This window comes from Dendrobates tinctorius, unplaced genomic scaffold (assembly GCF_039654945.1).
Source record: "Dendrobates tinctorius isolate UK_male_01 unplaced genomic scaffold, ASM3965494v1 ptg000156l, whole genome shotgun sequence".
Taxonomy (NCBI): domain Eukaryota; kingdom Metazoa; phylum Chordata; class Amphibia; order Anura; family Dendrobatidae; genus Dendrobates; species Dendrobates tinctorius.
Window position 1 is genome coordinate 9,912,605 of NW_027361823.1, and position 19,574 is coordinate 9,932,178.

General features: G+C 45.8%; 1 protein-coding gene across 7 annotated transcripts in view; it reads left to right on the forward strand.

Moving 5' to 3' along the window:
* The window catches only part of LOC141051319 (probable ubiquitin carboxyl-terminal hydrolase MINDY-4), a 270,086-nt gene that overhangs the window by 36,216 nt on the left and 214,296 nt on the right, over positions 1-19,574 (forward strand). For all 7 annotated transcript variants that reach the window (XR_012220625.1, XM_073548220.1, XM_073548221.1 and 4 more), the window contains one exon: positions 8,737-8,917. Coding sequence is in view for 6 of the 7 variants with exons in the window: in XM_073548220.1 (XP_073404321.1) it covers positions 8,737-8,917 (181 nt within the window). In the remaining variant the exon portion in view is untranslated. The remainder of the gene's footprint in view (positions 1-8,736; positions 8,918-19,574) is intronic.

The window sequence follows — 19,574 nt, forward strand, 5'->3', positions numbered from 1 at the left end:
CAGAAACTGACGATTTACTTATATGCATATTGGTGTGCTGATGGGTAGGACATGTTGGATTTTAACTTGTCTGATCTGTTTAGTCTTAGGAAACAATATTGCTGTAAATCGCTCCCTAACACGTAGCAAAATCGTCTTCTTGCTCCTCTCCCCTCTTTTCCACCCATTCGTTTCTATAGACTTCAATAGGCAGCTATAATGTGATCCCTAAGTGACCCGGCAGGACAAGTTGCCCAGACACACAGCTTGCATGTGTACGACTGTTTCAATAGCAGTTAGTAATGTTAGCATGTAGCTCAGGGGCGGACACTGACAGCTTGGGGCCCCTGTGCAAGAAATATGTCTGGGCCACCTTCCTTTTATGGCGACAAAGATATATATCTAATATATAAAGCTCAAGTGTGTGTATGTATGTATGTCCGGGATTGGCATCTGCACCGTCGCAGCTACAGCCACAAAATTTGGCACAGTCACACGTCTGGACCCCGAGAGTGTCCTAGGCTATGTTGTGAGGTGAAATTTTAACCCCGCGCTTTCCAATTCACCAAACAATTTTGCCCCCTATCTACATAATGGGGAAAAAGTGTGTATCAAGCCCCGCCCCTCATTATGATGTCATAATGGTTGCCATGGCGACGCTGATGTCATCATAGGTTGCAAGCCCCCCCGCTCATTATGATGTCATAATGGTTGACTATGGGATGGAGGATGTGTGATAGGTATATGGGCACTGTACAATGGGATGGAGGTTATGTATGACGGGTATATGGGCACGGGACTATGGGATGGAGGATGTGTGATGGGTATATGGGCACTGGACTATGGGATGGAGGATATGTATGACGGGTATATGGGCACGGGACTATGGGATGGCGGATATGTATGATGGGTATATGGGCACGGGACTATGGGATGGAGGATATGTATGATGGGTATATGGGCATGGGACTATGAGATGAAGGATGTGTGATGGGTATATGGGCACTCGACTATGGGATGGAGGATGTGTGATGGGCATATGGGCACTGGACTATGGGATGGAGGATATGTATGATGGGTATATGGGCATGGGACTATGAGATGAAGGATTTGTAATGGGTATATGGGCACTCTACTATGGGATGGAGGATATGTATGATGGGTAAATGGGCACTCGACTATGGGATGGAGGATGTGAGATGGGTATATGGGCACTGGACTGTGGGATGGAGGATATGTATGATGGGTATATGGGCATGGGACTATGGGATGGAGGATGTGTGATGGGTATATGGGCATGGGACTATGGGATGGAGGATGTGTGATGGGTATATGGGCACTCTACTATGGGATGGAGGATATGCATGATGGGTATATGGGCACTCGACTATGGGATGGAGGATATGTATGATGGGTATATGGGCACGGGCCTATGGGATGGTGGATATGTATGATGGGTATATGGGCACGGGACTATGGGATGGAGGATAATTATAATTTGTTATAACTAACCACAGTTAGTTACTATGCCCGGGCAGCGCCAGGCTCTTCAGCTAGTACATTAGAAAAGAGGATACTATAAGGATGGTTTATACAGAATTAGTGAGTACACTATATGCTAAGGGATTGTGTTAGACATAATAAGTGAGTATACTATATATTAAGGGACTGTGTTAGACATAATAAGCGATAATAATGTCTTCCTCCACCTCCCCCTGTCCCAAAGTCCATTATAAGTCCCCCTTCCTTCCATCCCAATCCCCTACACCCCTCATTGTCCTCCCTCCCCTCATCCCATTATTGTCCTCTCCCACACCACATCATTGCCCTCTTTCCCACCTCCATCATTGCCTTCTCCCCCACCACTATCATTGCTTTCTCACCTGCCGCCCCATCATTGCCCTTTCACCACCCCCATCATTGCCTCCTCCCCATAACTCCCATCATTGTCTTTTCCACTACCACCATCATTGCCTTCTCCCCCACCCAATCATTGCCCTTTCCACCACTTCCATCATTTCCTCTTCCCCCACCAGCCCCATCATGGCCCACCATCCCCATCATGGCCTTCTCTCCATCACCCCCATCATGTCCTTCTCCCCATCACCCCCATCATGGCCTTCTCACCATTACCTCCATCATGGCTTTCTCCCCATCACCTCCATCATGGCCTTTTTTCCATCACCTCCATCATGGCCTTTTTTCCATCACCTCCATCTTGGCCTTTTCCCCATCACCTCCATCATGGCTTTCTCCCCATCACCTCCATCATGGCCTTCTCCCCATCACCTCCATCATTGCCTTCTCCCCATCATTCCCATCATCATACTACATACATCCACACACATACACAATCACGCACACACACACACAGCAGCAGTGACAGGCAGCATAGTACCTCACATGTTCGCTCCACAGCATCACCGCCACCGCCCTCCGGCTGCTTCCTGTGTCTCTGGCACAGCGGCCGCGCCACTGAATGATGACATTCAGCGGCGCTGCTCTCTGTGGCGCCGGGCAGGAAGGATCCTTGCAGCTCCGCTCCTGCTTTTTTCTCTTGCAGGCAGCGGAGCTGCTTGGATCGCTCCCTGCCCGCCGCACATGAGGGCAATCTGGCCAGGGGTCCCCCGGAGCCTCTGGCCCAGAGAAACCGGCCAGATTGCCCTCATCATTAGCCGCCCTGCAGGGGCCCCCTGGAACCTCTAGGCCCCGATGCAGTGCACCAGTTGAACCAGCGGTATGTCCACCCATGATGTAGCTGACAGATACCCTAAGCTTACTACATACAGATTTTTACAACTGTGCACCTTGTAGGTTTACCATCACTGCATGTGTTGTAAATCTACGCTCATTGCATGTGTTGTAGGTCTACCCTCACTGCATGCCTTGTAGGTGTGTACTCTCACTGCATACGTTGTAGGTCTACCCTCACTTCATGCCTTGTAGGTGTACTCTCATTGCATGCGTTGTAGGTCTACCCTCACTGCATGCTTTGTAGGGTTACGCGCACTGCATGCATTGTAGGTGTACTCTCATTACATGTGTTGTAGGTCTTCCCTCACTGCATGCGTTGTAGGTCTATCCTCACTGCATGTCTTGTAGATGTAGTCTCATTGCATGCGTTGTAGGTCTACCCTCACTGCATGTGTTGTAGGTCTACGCTCACTGTATGCCTTTTAGGTCTACACTCACTGCATGCGTTGTAGGTCTCCCCTCACTGCATATCTTGTAGGTGTACTCTCATTGCATGCGTTGTAGGTGTACTCTCATTGCATGTGTTGTAGGTCTACCCTCACTGCATGCCTTGTAGGTCTACCCTCACTGCATGCCTTGTAGGTCTACCCTCACTGCATGCGTTATAGGTCTACCCTCGCTGCATGCCTTGTAGGTCTACCCTCACAGCATGTGTTGTAGGTCTACCCTCACTGCATGCATTTTAGGTCTACCCTCACTGCATGTGTTTTAGGTCTACCCTCACTGCATGCGTTGAAGGTCTACCCTCACTGCATGCATTGTAGGTCTACCCTCAATGCATGCCTTGTAGGTCTACCCTCAATGCATGCCTTGTAGGTCTACCCTCACTGCATGTGTTTTAGGTCTACCCTCATTGCATGCGTTGTAGGTCTACCCTCACTGCATGCCTTGTAGGTCTACACTCACTGCATGCCTTGTAGGTCTACCCTCACAGCATGTGTTTTAGGTCTACCCTCACTGCATGCATTGTAGGTCTATGCTCACTGTATGCATTATAGGTGTATCCTCACTGCATGCCTTGTAGGTCTACCCTCACTGCATGTGTTTTAGGTCTACCCTCACTGCATGCGTTGTAGGTCTACCCTCACTGCATGTGTTGTAGATGTACTCTCATTGCATGCGTTGTAGGTCCACCCTCACTGCATGCGTTGTAGGTCTACGCTCACTGTATGCCTTTTAGGTCTACACTCACTGCATGCGTTGTAGGTCTACCCTCACCTCACTGCATATCTTGTAGGTGTACTCTCATTGCATGCGTTGTAGGTGTACTCTCATTGCATGTGTTGTAGGTCTGCCCTCACTGCATGCATTGTAGGTCTACCCTCACTGCATGAGTTGTAGGTCTACCCTCACTGCATGCCTTGTAGGTTTACCCTCACTGCATGCGTTGTAGGTCTACCCTCGCTGCATGCCTTGTAGGTCTACCCTCACATCATGTGTTGTAGGTCTACCCTCACTGCATGCATTTTAGGTCTACCCTCACTGCATGTGTTTTAGGTCTACACTCACTGCATGTGTTTTAGGTCTACCCTCATTGCATGCGTTGTAGGTCTACACTCACTGCATGCATTGTAGGTCTACACTCACTGCATGCATTGTAGGTCTACACTCACTGCATGAGTTGTAGGTTTACCCTCACTGCATGCGTTGTAGGTCTACCCTCGCTGCATGCCTTGTAGGTCTACCCTCACATCATGTGTTGTAGGTCTACCCTCACTGCATGCATTGTAGGTCTACCCTCAATGCATGCCTTGTAGGTCTACCCTCACTGCATGTGTTTTAGGTCTACCCTCATTGCATGCGTTGTAGGTCTACCCTCACTGCATGCCTTGTAGGTATACCCTCACTGCATGCCTTGTAGGTATACCCTCACTGCATGCCTTGTAGGTCTACCCTCACTGCATGCCTTGTAGGTGTACCCTCACAGCATGTGTTTTAGGTCTACCCTCACTGCATGCATTGTAGGTCTATGCTCACTGTATGCATTAGAGGTGTATCCTCACTGCATGCCTTGTAGGTCTACCCTCACTGCATGTGTTTTAGGTCAACCCTCACTGCATGCATTGTAGGTCTACCCTCACTGCATGTGTTTTAGGTCTAGCCTCACTGCTTGCCTTTTAGGTCTACCCTCCCTGCATGCCTTTTAGGTCTACCCTCACTGCATGCCTTGTAGGTCTACCCTCACTGCATGCGTTGTAGGTCTATGCTCACTGTATGCATTATAGGTGTATCCTCACTGCATGCCTTGTAGGTCTACCCTCACTGCATGTATTTTAGGTCTACCCTCACTCGCATGCGTTGTAGGTCTAGCCTCACAGCATGCGAGGTAGGTCTACCCTCACTGCATGCGTTATAGGTTTATGCTCACTGTATGCATTATAGGTGTATCCTCACTGCCTACAACAGATTTACACAAGCCAATATTCAGTCAAATTAGTTCTTATATGATGATGCTTTCCCAGTGATTGGCCCATGTAAATATTCTAACCATCAGCCGTCATCCAAAACTCTCATTCGCCAGCTGATCGTATTGCTTATGATGGTCCTAAAACCACTGTGGTCAGCACCACACTTCCCATGTAAAGAGCAGATCTGCTGCTGACATTATGCAGACTGTAAAGGGGCCAAGTGACTGAATTATCTGTTCACTGTCATTTCAGCAAACTATGCACAAATAAATAGCACAAGTGAATCTAAATTCTTTTTTAATATACCACATGAGAGAAATATGCTTATTTATCCACTTATAAGCCACTTCTCCCCTGTCTTCACTAACCATCCACTTGGATTCTTGATCAAGACCAGATGGACTACCAACTCACTGAGGCATAAGATTGCAGTCTATAGGGGGAGGGGAGGACAGTGAGTGGCATAACCTGCTGCTTTCTAGTAAGTGTTTTATCTCACTCGAGTGCTGGATTCACAGTTACACTTCTCAGTAATGCTGTATAATGTCCTACATGTCAAAGCAGCTTTGTAGTTACTGTTCACCTCAGTCCAGCGCTGGGCTCACATAAACACTGTTTATTAGTGTTATATAATGTCATCCATATTGCTGCTTCCTTATAGTTATTTATCTCGCCCCTGTATGTGATTCACAGCTACACAGCTTGATATTGTTGCATAATGTTAACCATGCTAATGCTTTATAGTAAGTGCTGTAGCTTAGTTGAGAATTGGATTCTCATCTACACTGGTCAGTAATGCTGTATAATATCCTCCATACTGCAGCTTTCCAGTGTTTTCTCTCCCCCTAGTATTGGATTCACAACCCTACTGTGCAGTACTGCTTTGTAATATCATCCATACTGCTGGTTTCTAATAGTATTTTGTCTCACTCCAGACCTGGAATCACATCTACATTGCTCAGTATGGCTGATGTTGCTTCTTGTTACTGCTGCTTGTGAAAATGTGCAACATAGACATAGAGACAGGAGAGCAGGAATCCCTCATGTCTGTGTATGTGCTGTGTATGGGAGACATCATAGCCTCTCGGCTCCAAACCACCAGCTCAGAGACACCTGAAACAGTCCAGTTGGCCGGTGAACAAGCATTTTTCTCTTTTGATCAGCGACACAATTACCGTCGAAAAAAGGCGAAATGTCTGTGACGTGTGAACACCTTAGATGTGGCTTCTTGAGTCTCGTCGTGTTTCATAAGAGCCGGTGTAATCTGAGCTGATTACTGACCAGGGCTGCTTCCAAGGATGGACCTGAATTTCTCCCTTGATTAATTTTGGCTTCAGAGATGGAAATTCCACCCAAAACTGACACCTCATTTCTTGATGGAATTTGGTTCATTCTCCGGCTCTGGAATTTTTACTTACCTGGAGACCCTGGGAGCTGATGGCGGAGGGGAGAGAACTGTCCATAGGAGTAATGTCATACAGGGAGTGTGATGACGTCTGACAGCCAGGAATGACTGTATGGGATAGTTAGACATCCCAAAAATCAAACCTACAGGGAAGTCCAGCACTATTTACCAGATTCAGGTAAAACTGTCCAGGATAAGAAACACATGGCTGCTTTCGTCCAAGAACAGCTCCACATTTGACCCAGGTCGTGTCTGGTATTGCAGCTCTGTGCTGTTGGAGTGGATGCCTCTGAGCTGCAATATGACAACCGTGCACAGCTGTTTTTTGGAAGAAAGCAATAGATTTTTTTCTCTATTCTGAACAATCACTATATGCCGTGTTAGAACTGCTTTAAAAATTACCAGCAGGAAGCTACACCTATAAAATAAAGAAAGAAGCCGAATTTACCCCTGAATCCGGATTGTGCTGCAGATTTTTCCGCGCGGATTTGGCTAAATCCGCAGGTCAAAAGACCTGCATTTTACCTGCGGAGTAGCCTGCGGTTTTCCCCTGCGTTTTGACACCTGGTCATGGAGCAGGTGTCAAACCGCTGCGGATTCCGCACAAAGAAGCGACATGCTGCGGATTTAAAACCGCAGCAATCCACGCGGAAAAATCCACAGCGTGTGCAGTGTTTTTTATTTCCATTGATATTAAAGGTACTGTACAACGCCGCAAAATCTGCTGCGGATCCGCAGGGCAAAAAACGCTGCGTATCCGCAGCAGAATCCGCAACGTGTGCACATACCCCAATTCTTTCTCTTTCTTCACTTCCCTTCCTTCTCCTTTTTCCTTTCCTTCCTTCCTTACTTTTTTCCAATCACCTTCGTTCATTCATTCCCTTCTTTCCCTTCCCTTTCATTCCTTCCTTTCTTCCTGTCTTTTCCCTTTCTTCTTTCACTTCCCCTTCATTCCTTCCTTTCTTCCATTCCTTCTTTTCCTTTTCTTCTTTCACTTCCCCTTCCTTCCTCCCTCACTGGATCTCGATGCAGAGGACGTCTTGTGCCGATGCTTTACATTGACTTTCTATTCTTTTTCTGATTGCTGTCAGTGAACGGAACGTTGTCTACTTGCAACAGTGAACTTGGTTGATTACTTCTCACAGCTGACTGTGCGTTACAGTTCTATCTAGTGTATACAATCTAGAGCTGCACATCCTGGACTTCAGACTGAAACATTGTAACAGCGCATCAGCCCCAGAGAGATTCTGGAGGAAAAACCGGCACTACTGCTCCTGAAGTGTACGAGCTTGAAGAACGGACCGCAGTCCTGACTTCATGTAGGCAAAAAACCTCAGCACCAAAATGATGATAGAGAGCAAAGGTCACAGCCTCCTCCACCTGATGCCCGTCTCCTCCACCTGATACCCGGCTCCTCCACCTGGTGCCCAGCTCCTCCACCTGGTGCCCAGCTCCTCCACCTGGTGCCCGTCCTCCTCCACCTGATGCCCGTCCTCCTCCACCTGATGCCCGGCTCCTCCACCTGATGCCTGGCTCCTCCACCTGATGCCTGGCTCCTCCACCTGATGCCTGGCTCCTCCACCTGATGCCCGGCTCCTCCACCTGATGCCCGGCTCCTCTCGCCGATGCCCAGATCCTCCACCTGATTCCTGGCTCCTCCACCTGATGCCTGGCTCCTCCACCTGATGCCCGGCTCCTCCACCTGATGCCCGGCTCCTCTCGCCGATGCCCAGATCCTCCACCTGATTCCTGGCTCCTCCACCTGATGCCCGGGCTCGTCCACCTGGTGCCCGGCCTCGTCCACCTGATGCCCGGCCTCCTCCACCTGATGCCCGGCCTCCTCCACCTGGTGCCCGGGCTCCTCCACCTGGTGCCCGGCCTCGTTCACCTGATGCCCGGCTTCTCTACAATACAGAGTTCCTTGATAAAGATTGTTATTGGTCGAAACATTGGACCTGTTCTTGCCGGATTAAAATAAAATATTCACTTATTACATCAAAGTCTTTGTTCTCTATCATTGTTTTTGCCCCAGAGACAGACTAGTTCTGCTGATGACTCACAGAGGATTGTGTAGACTGGATACAACTGTAACAACCCCTCAGCTGTGAGAAGTAGTGTGTTATTTCTATATAGGCACTAAATATATAATGGCTGTGCGTGAACTGCTTCCACTATTTATTTCTCCTCCAGATCGGCTCCTATCTGAAGACCCCTAAGTATCCGATCTGGGTGGTCTGCAGCAAAAGTCACTTTAGCGTCCTGTTTTGCTTGAAGAAAGAGTTGATCAGTGACTGGAAAGCCGAACGTAAATTTGACCTTCACTACTACGATGAGCTGGCCAATCAGCAGGAGGAGATCCACCTCCCCGTCGGTAAGAGAGGACGTTCCCACCGTGATATTCTACAATCTGAATGTGTGTAATGTACAGAACGGCCTGTGCCCCAAATGTATGTGAGCCCACTGTGCCACAGCTTAGTGATCCTGCTCGCCTCATGCCCACAGCATAGTGATACTGCCCGCCCCATGCCCATAGCGTAGTGATACTGCCCACCCCTTGCCCACAGCGTAGTGATACTGCACGCCCCATGCCCACAGCGTAGTGATACTGCCCACCTAATGCCCACAGCGTAGTGATCCTGCCCGCCCCATGCCCACAGCGTAGTGATCCTGCCCGCCTCATGCCCACAGCGTAGTGATACTGCCCGCCCCATGCCCACAGCGTAGTGATACTGCCCGCCTCATGCCCACAGCGTAGTGGTACTGCCCGTCTCATGTCCACAGCTTAGTGATACTGCCTTCCCCATGCCCACATCGTAGTGATACTGCCCTCATGCCCACAGCTTACAGTGAAACTGTCCGCCTCATGCCCACAGCGTAGTGATCCTGCCCGCCTCATGTCCACAGCTTGGTGATACTGCCCGCCCCATGCCCACAGAGTAGTGATCCAGCCAGCCTCATGTCCACAACGTAGTGATACTGCCCACCTCATGCCCACAGCGCAGTGATACTACCCGCCTCATGTCCACAGCTTAGTGATACTGCCCGCCCCATGCCCACAGCGTAGTGATACTGCCCACCTCATGCCCACAGCGCAGTGATACTACCCGCCTCATGCCCACAGCTTAGTGATACTGCCCGCCCCATGCCCACAGCGTAGTGATACTGCCCACCTCATGCTCACAGCGCAGTGCTACTACCCACCTCATGTCCACAGCTTAGTGATACTGCCTGCCTCATGCCCACAGCTTAGTGATAGTGCCTGCCTCATGCCCACAGCGTAGTGATACTGCCCGCCTCATGCCCACAGCGTAGTGATACTGCCCGCCTCATGCCCACAGCTTAGTGATAGTGCCTGCCTCATGCCCACAGCTTAGTGACACTGCCCGCCTCATGCCCACAGCGTAGTGATCCTGCCCGCCTCATGCCAACAATATACGCTGCCTAATGTCCAATATATACATTGTCCACCTCACTGGCCTCTTTGTACAATGTCTGTCATGAGTCCTCCATATCCAGTGACGGCCAGAGCCTGACATATAGATTGCCTGCCATATTCTGCACAGTGCCCGCCTGCTCTTGACTTAGGTCTTCTTTCATGGGTTTTACCTAATATACCAGCACAGGGTGAGGTCTGGCACGGTGCCCGCCGGTGGGCATTTCTCCAGGCACAGGAGGTTTCTGTAATTGTTTCTGTGTTTGCTGGTTCTAGAACTTTCCTCTTTATCTCTTGTTTTCTTTCCACTGGGTGCCCGCGCCAGGGGAGGATGTCCTTAGAGGAGTTATGTACTGGGTATCCTGCCCCATGTCTCACACCAGGGAGAGGAAAACCATTACATTTATTATCACCTTTATTTGGCCTGTTTCACACATCCGTTTGTTTGCAAAAAAAACGGATTTGCCATTTTGCTTGGCGGATCTGTTTTTTTTCCCATTGAGTTGCATTATTGGCGGATCTCTCTCTCCTCCCCAGACAGCGGTTCCTTTAAATTTCTTCCTTCGCCGGATCCGTCAAAAAACGGTCCGGTGGCAAGCGTTGATGTCCGTACGGTGGCGGATCCGTTTTCCGCCATTTTGGCGGATTTCGACTGACCAAAAGAACTGATGTGTGAAACAGGCCTTACCCAGTGTTCAGCTGCATTGTATGCCGAGGCAGAAAGGTTTGATGTCTTACAATGAACCGAGATATTACTAAGAAAATAAGTTATTCCCTGTGCATAGTAAACTGACTGCTACCTGTGCTGTACTATTCTCCCCTATCCATATTATACTGAACACTAGCCCTGCTGTACTATTCTCCCCTATCCATATTATACTGAACAATAGCCCTGCTGTACTATTCTCCCCTATCCATATTATACTGAACACTTGCCCTGCTGTACTATTCTCCCCTATCCATATTATACTGAACACTAGCCCTGCTGTACTATTCTCCCCTATCCATATTATACTGAACACTAGCCCTGCTGTACTATTCTCTATCCATATTATACTGAACACTAGCCCTGTTGTACTATTCTCCCCTATGCATATTATACTGAACACTAGCCCTGTTTTACTATTCTGTATCCATATTATACTGAACACTAGCCCTGCTGTACTATTCTCCTATATCCATATTATACTGAACACTTGCCCTGCTGTACTATTCTCCCCTATCCGTATTATACTGAACACTAGCCCTGCTGTACTATTCTCCCCTATCCATATTATACTGAACACTAGCCCTGCTGTACTATTCTCCCCTATCCATATTATACTGAACACTAGCCCTGCTGTACTATTCTCCTCTCTCCATATTATACTGAACACTTGCCCTGCTGTACTATTCTCCCCTATCCGTATTATACTGAACACTAGCCCTGCTGTACTAGTCTCCCCATCCATATTATACTGAACACTAGCCCTGCTGTACTATTCTCCTCTCTCCATATTATACTGAACACTAGCCCTGCTGTACTATTCTTCTGTATCCATATTATACTGAACACTTGCCCTGCTGTACTATTCTCCCCTATCATATTATACTGGACACTAGCCCTGCTGTACTATTCTCCCCTATCATATTATACTGGACACTAGCCCTGCTGTACTATTCTCCCCTATCATATTATACTGGACACTAGCCCTGCTGTACTATTCTCCCCTATCATATTATACTGGACACTAGCCCTGCTGTATTATTCTCCCCTATCATATTATACTGAACACTTGCCCTGCTGTACTATTCTCTTCTCTCCATATTATACTAAACACTAGCCCTGCTGTACTATTCTCCTCTCTCCATATTATACAGAACACTTTCCCTGCTGTACTATTCTCCCCTATCCGTATTATACTGAACACTAGCCCTGCTGTACTATTCTCCCCTATCCATATTATACTGAACACTAGCACTGCTGTACTATTCTCCTCTCTCCATATTATACTGAACACTTTCCCTGCTGTACTATTCTCCCCTATCCGTATTATACTGAACACTAGCCCTGCTGTACTATTCTCCCCTATCCATATTATACTGAACACTAGCCCTGCTGTACTATTCTTCTGTATCCATATTATACTGAACACTTGCCCTGCTGTACTATTCTCCCCTATCCATATTATACTGAACACTTGCCCTGCTGTACTATTCTCCCCTATCATATTATACTGGACACTAGCCCTGCTGTACTATTCTCCCCTATCATATTATACTGGACACTAGCCCTGCTGTACTATTCTCCCCTATCATATTATACTGGACACTAGCCCTGCTGTACTATTCTCCCCTATCATATTATACTGGACACTAGCCCTGCTGTATTATTCTCCCCTATCATATTATACTGAACACTTGCCCTGCTGTACTATTCTCTTCTCTCCATATTATACTAAACACTAGCCCTGCTGTACTATTCTTCTATATCCATATTATTCTGAACACTTGCCCTGCTGTACTATTCTCCCCTATCATATTATACTGGACACTAGCCCTGCTGTACTATTCTCCTCTCTCCATATTATACTGAACACTTTCCCTGCTGTACTATTCTCCCCTATCCGTATTATACTGAACACTAGCCCTGCTGTACTATTCTCCCCTATCCATATTATACTGAACACTAGCACTGCTGTACTATTCTCCTCTCTCCATATTATACTGAACACTAGCCCTGCTGTACTATTCTTCTGTATCCATATTATACTGAACACTTGCCCTGCTGTACTATTCTCCCCTATCCATATTATACTGAACACTAGCCCTGCTGTTCTATTCTCCCTTATCATATTATACTGGACACTAGCCCTGCTGTACTATTCTCCCCTATCATATTATACTGGACACTAGCCCTGCTGTACTATTCTCCCCTATCATATTATACTGGACACTAGCCCTGCTGTACTATTCTCCCCTATCATATTATACTGAACACTAGCACTGCTGTACTATTCTCTTCTCTCCATATTATACTGAACACTAGCCCTGCTGTACTATTCTCCCCTATCATATTATACTGGACACTAGCCCTGCTGTACTATTCTCTTCTCTCCATATTATACTGAACACTAGCCCTGCTGTACTATTCTCCCCTATCATATTATACTGGACACTAGCCCTGCTGTACTATTCTCTTCTCTCCATATTATACTGGACACTAGCCCTGCTGTACTATTCTCCCCTATCATATTATACTGAACACTAGCACTGCTGTACTATTCTCTTCTCTCCATATTATACTGAACACTAGCCCTGCTGTACTATTCTCCCCTATCATATTATACTGAACACTAGCACTGCTGTACTATTCTCTTCTCTCCATATTATACTGAACACTAGCCCTGCTGTACTATTCTCCCCTATCATATTATACTGGACACTAGCCCTGCTGTACTATTCTCCCCTATCATATTATACTGGACACTAGCCCTGCTGTACTATTCTCCCCTATCATATTATACTGAACACTAGCCCTGCTGTACTATTCTCCCCTATCATATTATACTGGACACTAGCCCTGCTGTACTATTCTCCCTTATCATATTATACTGGACACTAGCCCTGCTGTACTATTCTCCCCCATCATATTATACTGGACACTAGCCCTGCTGTATTATTCTTTTCAATACATATTACGCTGAACACCAGCTCAACCCCAAGAACATCATCTTTTGGGGGCCCTCATGCAGAATAGACATTTTTCCAAGTCCCGATATCCACAACATTAGTGCAACTTGTATGGAGGCCTGAACTCTTCTGCAATTAGAAGTTGTTTTTCTAGTTTGAGTGATGGAGTCTGGAGGGTCGAAGCTGTGTATAAAATAGTTGATCTTGGGCCCAACTATTATCTGACTACACCCCTGCAGTCCGGAGCCTGTGTTATCTACTTGTCAAATATCTGCTGTGTTTAATAGACGTTTAATTTCATATTTATAATTACAAGATTTTCATATTGGTAATTCTTCATCTGACCCTGGAAGCTTCCCTCAGTCAGAGGCTGTTCACACTTGTACAGGATCCATTTTTAATCTGGGCCTCTGTCATTTGTAATAATTGGTAAATCATTTTTTGGGGTCTCCTTCCCTAACTGACAGATATAAAGCTACTGAAAGCAGAGTTCTGATAGAAGGAACAAAGACTATAGTGAAACAAGTCCTACAAGAAGGCAATGTTATATTATTCTATAGCACTACAGTACTGCAATGTGAAAGGATATACCTCCCATAATACTGCCCCTATATACAAGAATAGAACTACTGTTAGGCTATGTGCCCACGTAGCGTTTTTGATGAGCGGAAGCGTACACCCTCTTCCCGGGAAAACGCATGCGTTTTATGAAGCGCTTTTGTAAGTGTTTTTGACGCTTTTGTTAAGCGTTTTAGCATGCGTTTTTCTAAGCGTTTTTGCAATACGATTGAATGTATGCAGAAACGCGTGTGTTTCCGCAAAATTAATGAACATGCTGTGTTTTTTTCCACTTAGCGTTTCCGCAGCGAAAAAAACCGCACCATTAGCACAACATACGCGTTTTCCATTGTAATTACATTGGATGCTTTTCTTAAGCGTTTCCACAGCAGAAACGCTTGTCAAAAAGTGCTGCGTAAACGCTTAAAAAACGCAACGTAGGCACACAGCCTAAGGCTGCGTTCACACGTAGCGGTTTTTTTCGCGGCGGTTTTAAACGCGCAATTTTGCCGCGAAAAATAGGCATCACTTGCAATCCTATGGGATTCCGCAATGCTGTGCTAATGCTGCGGTTTTCTCCGCGGCGGAATCGCTTCGCTGTAAAAAACGCAGCATGCTCATTAATTAGCGGAATCGCGGTGATAGGAATGCATTGTTTCGCTTACTTCCTGCATGTGGCTGTGCCCACCATGCAGAAAGTAAGCAAAACATGTGCGGATGGTACCCACGGTCCAGAGGAGAGGAGACTGTCCTCCGGGCACTGGGTACCATATCCCTCATATCCCTGTAAAAAATAGAATTAACCCCTTAAGCCCCAAGGGTGGTTTGCACGTTCGTGACCGGGACAATTTTTACAATTCTGACCACTGTCCCTTTATGAGGTAATAACTCTGAAACGCTTCCATGGATCCCAGTGATTCTGACATTGCTTTCTCGAGACATATTGTACTTCATGTTAGTGGTAAAATTTCATTCATATAACTTGCGTTTATTTGTGAAAAAAACGGAAATTTGGCGAAAATTTTGAAAATTTCACAATTTTCCAAATTTGAATTTTTATGCCCTTAAATCACAGAGATACGGCACACAAAAAACTTAATAAATAACATTTCTCACATGTTTACTTTACATCAGCACAATTTTGGAACCAAAAATTTTTTTTGTTAGGGACTTATAAGGGTTAAAAATTGACCAACGATTTCTCATTTTTGCAACACCATTTTATTTTTACCGACCACATCACATTTGAAGCCACTTTGACGGGTCTATATGATAGAAAATACCCAAAAGTGACACCATTCTAAAAACTGCACCCCTAAAGATGCTCAAAACCACATTCAAGAAGTTTATTAACCCTTTAGGTGCTTCACAGGAATTTTTTGAATATTTGAAAAAAAAATGAACATTTAACTTTTTTCACAAAAAAAATACTTCAGGTTCAATTTTTTTTATGTAACCAAGGGTAAAAGGAGAAATTGGACTGCAAAAGTTATTGTGCAATTTGTCCTGAGTACGTTGATACCTGATATGTGGGGGGGAACCACTGTTTCGGCGCATGGCAGACCTCAGAAGGGAAGGAGCACCGTTTGCCTTTTTCAATGCAAAATTGGCTGGAATTCAGATCGGACGCCATGTCACGTTTGGAGAGCCCCTGATGTACCTAAACAGTGGAAACCCCCCACAAGTGACCCCATTTTGGAAAGTAGACCCCCCAAGGAACGTATCTAGATGTGTGGTGAGAACTTTGAACCCCCAAGGGCTTCACAGAAGTTTATAACATACAGCCGTACAATTAAAAAATCATATTTTTTCCACAAAAATGATCTTTTCACCCTCAATTCTTATTTTTCCAAGGGTAACAGGACCCTAAAAGTTATTGTGCAATTTGTCCTGAGTGCGCTGATACCCCACATGTGGGGGTAAACCACTATTTGGGCGCATGGCAGAGCTCAGAAGGGAAGCAGCGCCATTTGACGTTTTTGGCTAGAATTGAGATCGGACACCATGTCGCGTTTGGAAAGCCCCTCATGTACCAAAACAGTAGAAACCCCACATAAATGACACCATTTTGGAAACTAGACCCCCCAAGGAACTTATCTAGATGTGTGGTGAGCACTTTGAACCCCCGAGTGCTTCACAGAAGTTTATAACGACCGGGCGTGAAAATTAAAATATTGTATTTTTTCAACAAACATCATCTTTTAGTCCCCATTTTTTTTATTTTCCCAAGGGTAACAGGAGAAATTGGACCCCAAAAGTTGTTGTCCAATTTGTCCTGAGTACGCTGACACCCCATATGTGGGAGAAAACTACTGTATGGGCACACGTCGGGGCTCGGAAGGGAAGTAGTGACGTTTTGGAATGCAGACTTTGATGGAATGGTCTGGAGGTGTCATGTTGCCTTTGGAGAGCCCCTAATGTACCTAAACAGTGGAAACCCTCCACAAGTGACCCCATTTTGGAAACTAGACCCCCTAAGGAACTTATCTAGATGTGTGGTGAGCACTTTGAACCCCCCAGTGCTTCACAAAAGTTTATAATGACCGGGCGTGAAAATAAAAATATCGTATTTTTTCCACAAACATGATCAACTAGTCTCCAATTTTTTTATTTTCCCAAGGGTAACAGGAGAAATTGGACCCCAAAAGTTGTTGTCCAATTTGTCATGAGTACGCTGATACCTCATATGTGGGAGAAAAATACTGTATGGGCACACGTCGGTGCTCGGAAGGGAAGTAGTGACGTTTTGGAATGCAGACTTTGATGGATTGGTCTGCGGGTGTCATGTGTGTTTGGAGAGCCCCTGATGTACCTAAACTATTGAAACCCCCCACAAGTGACCCCATTTTGGAAACTAGACCCCCCACGGAACTTATCTAGATATGTGGTGAGCACTTTGAACCCCCAAGTGCTTAAAAGAAGTTTATAACGCCTGGGCGTGAAAATAAAAAAATCATTTTGTCCACAAAAATTATATTTTTGCCCCAATTTTTTATTTTCCTAAGAGTAACAGGAGAAATTGGACCCCAAAAGTTGTTTTGCAATTTGTCCTGAGTATGCTGATACCCTATATATGGTGGTAAAACACTGTTTGGGCGCATGGCAGAGCTTGGAAGGGAAGGAGCACCATTTGACTTTTTCAACGCAGAATTGGCTGGAATTGAGATCAGACGCCATGTTGCATTTGGAGAGCCCCTGATGTGCCCAAACAGTGGAAACCCCCCAATTCTAACTCCAACCCTAACCCCAACACACCCCTAACCCTAGCCCTAACCCTAATGGGAAAATGGACATAAATACATTTTCTTTTAGTTTTATTATTTTTCCCTAACTAAGCGGGTGATAACGGGGGTTTGATTTACTATTTATGGCGGTTTTTATGCTTGGCAGCTGTCACACGCTAAAAGACGCTTTTTATTGTAAAAATAGTTTTTGCATCACCACATATTGAGAGCTATAATTTTTCCGTATTTTGACCCACCGAGTCATGTGATGTCTTAGACTTTGCGGAACGAGTTGACGTTTTTATTGGTACCATTTTCGGGCACGTGACATTTTTTTATCACTTTTTATTCCGATTTTTAGGACGCAGAATGAACAAAAATCAGCGTTTCATGAATTTCTTTTGGGGGGTGCGTTTACACCGTTCCGCGTGCGGTAAAATTGATAAAGCGGTTTTATTCTTCGGGTCGGTACGGTTACAGCGATACCTCATATATGTCGTTTTTTTATGTTTTGTCGGTTTTATGCAATGAAAACTATTTTATATAAAAAATAATTATTTTTGCATCGCTTTATTCTGCGAGCTATAACTTTTTTATTTTTTTTGCAGATGACGCTGTATGGCAGCTCGTTTTTTGCGGGACAAGATGACGTTTTCAGCGGTACCATGGATATTTATATGCGTCTTTTTGATCGCGCGTTATTGCACTTTTTGTTCGGTGGTATGATAAATCATTATTTTTTGCTTCGTTTTTTATTTTTATTTTTTAAGGGGTTCGCTAAAGGGGTTAACTAATGGGACAGTTTTATAGGGCGGGTCGCTACGGACGCGGTGATACCAAATATGTGTACTTTATTGTTTTGTTTTTTTTTATTTTCAAAAAATGAATTTATTGGGGAATATTTTTTTTTTTTTACTAATTTATTTAGCGATTTTTTTTTTTTTTTTAAATTATTTTTACACTTTTTTTTAACTTTATTATATTGTCCCAGGTGGGACATCACTGTCCTGTGACAGATCGCTGATCACAGATCATTGTGACAGATCAGCGATCTGTCACAGGCAGTGCAGCAGGCTTCCTCATGCCTGCGCTTTGCAGAAGCGCCCCCGTCGCCATCTTGGATTTGGGGGCCTGCCGGGAAGGAGCCCCCCGCAGCAGCTCTGCACATTGCGCTGCCGTGGGGGGCTCAGGGAAGCACGGAGGTAGCACCCTCCCTACCGGTGCTTCCCTTTAACCCCCGGTACACCGCGATCGTGTTTGATCGCGGTGTACAAGGGGTTATCGTGTCGGATTGTGCCGGGTGTCAGCTGTGATAATCGCCGCTGAGCGCTGTGATAATTGCCGCTGAGCGCCGCTGATCGCTATGACGTACTATCCCGTCCCTGGGAATTAAGTCCCAGGGCACATGGACGGGATAGTACGTCATATGTGGGATTAAGGGGTTAAAATAAAAATATTGTTATTCTTACATTCCGGCGTCCCGCGCAGCCTTCCCGCGGCGCCTCCCGGTCCCAGTAATCCTTTGTGAGAATGACCACGATGAGGTCGCGATCTTGCGGGAGTGCTACGTCTCGCGGTCATTCGCCCAAAGGATTACTGGCACCGGGAGCGTGGAGAGAGGCGGGAAGGCTGCGCGGGACGCTGGAAGGTAAGAATAACAATATTTTTTTAATTATTTTTTACATCCTATCTTTTACTACTGACGCCGCATAGGCAGCCTCAATAGTAAAAAGTCAATCAGTTCTCCAAGCGATGCTACAGATCGCTTGGAAAACGCTAGCATTCTGCAAGCTAAAAACGCTTGCAAAACGCTAGTTTTTGCGCTGGAAAATCGTGGGAATTTAAATGCGGATTTCCCGCGGAATGGAATGCGGAATTCTCGCGGTAATTTCCGCGAGAGTTCCGCTACGTGTGCACATAGTAATAGTGCCCCTATATACAAGAATATAACTACTATAATACTGTTCCTATGTACAAGAATATAGCTACTATAATACTGTTCCTATGTACAAGTATGTAACTACTATAATACTGCCCCTCTGTAAAAGAATATAACTACTATAATACTGCCCCCTATGTACAAGAATATAACTACTATAATACTGCTCCTATGTACAAGAATATAACTACTGTAATACTGC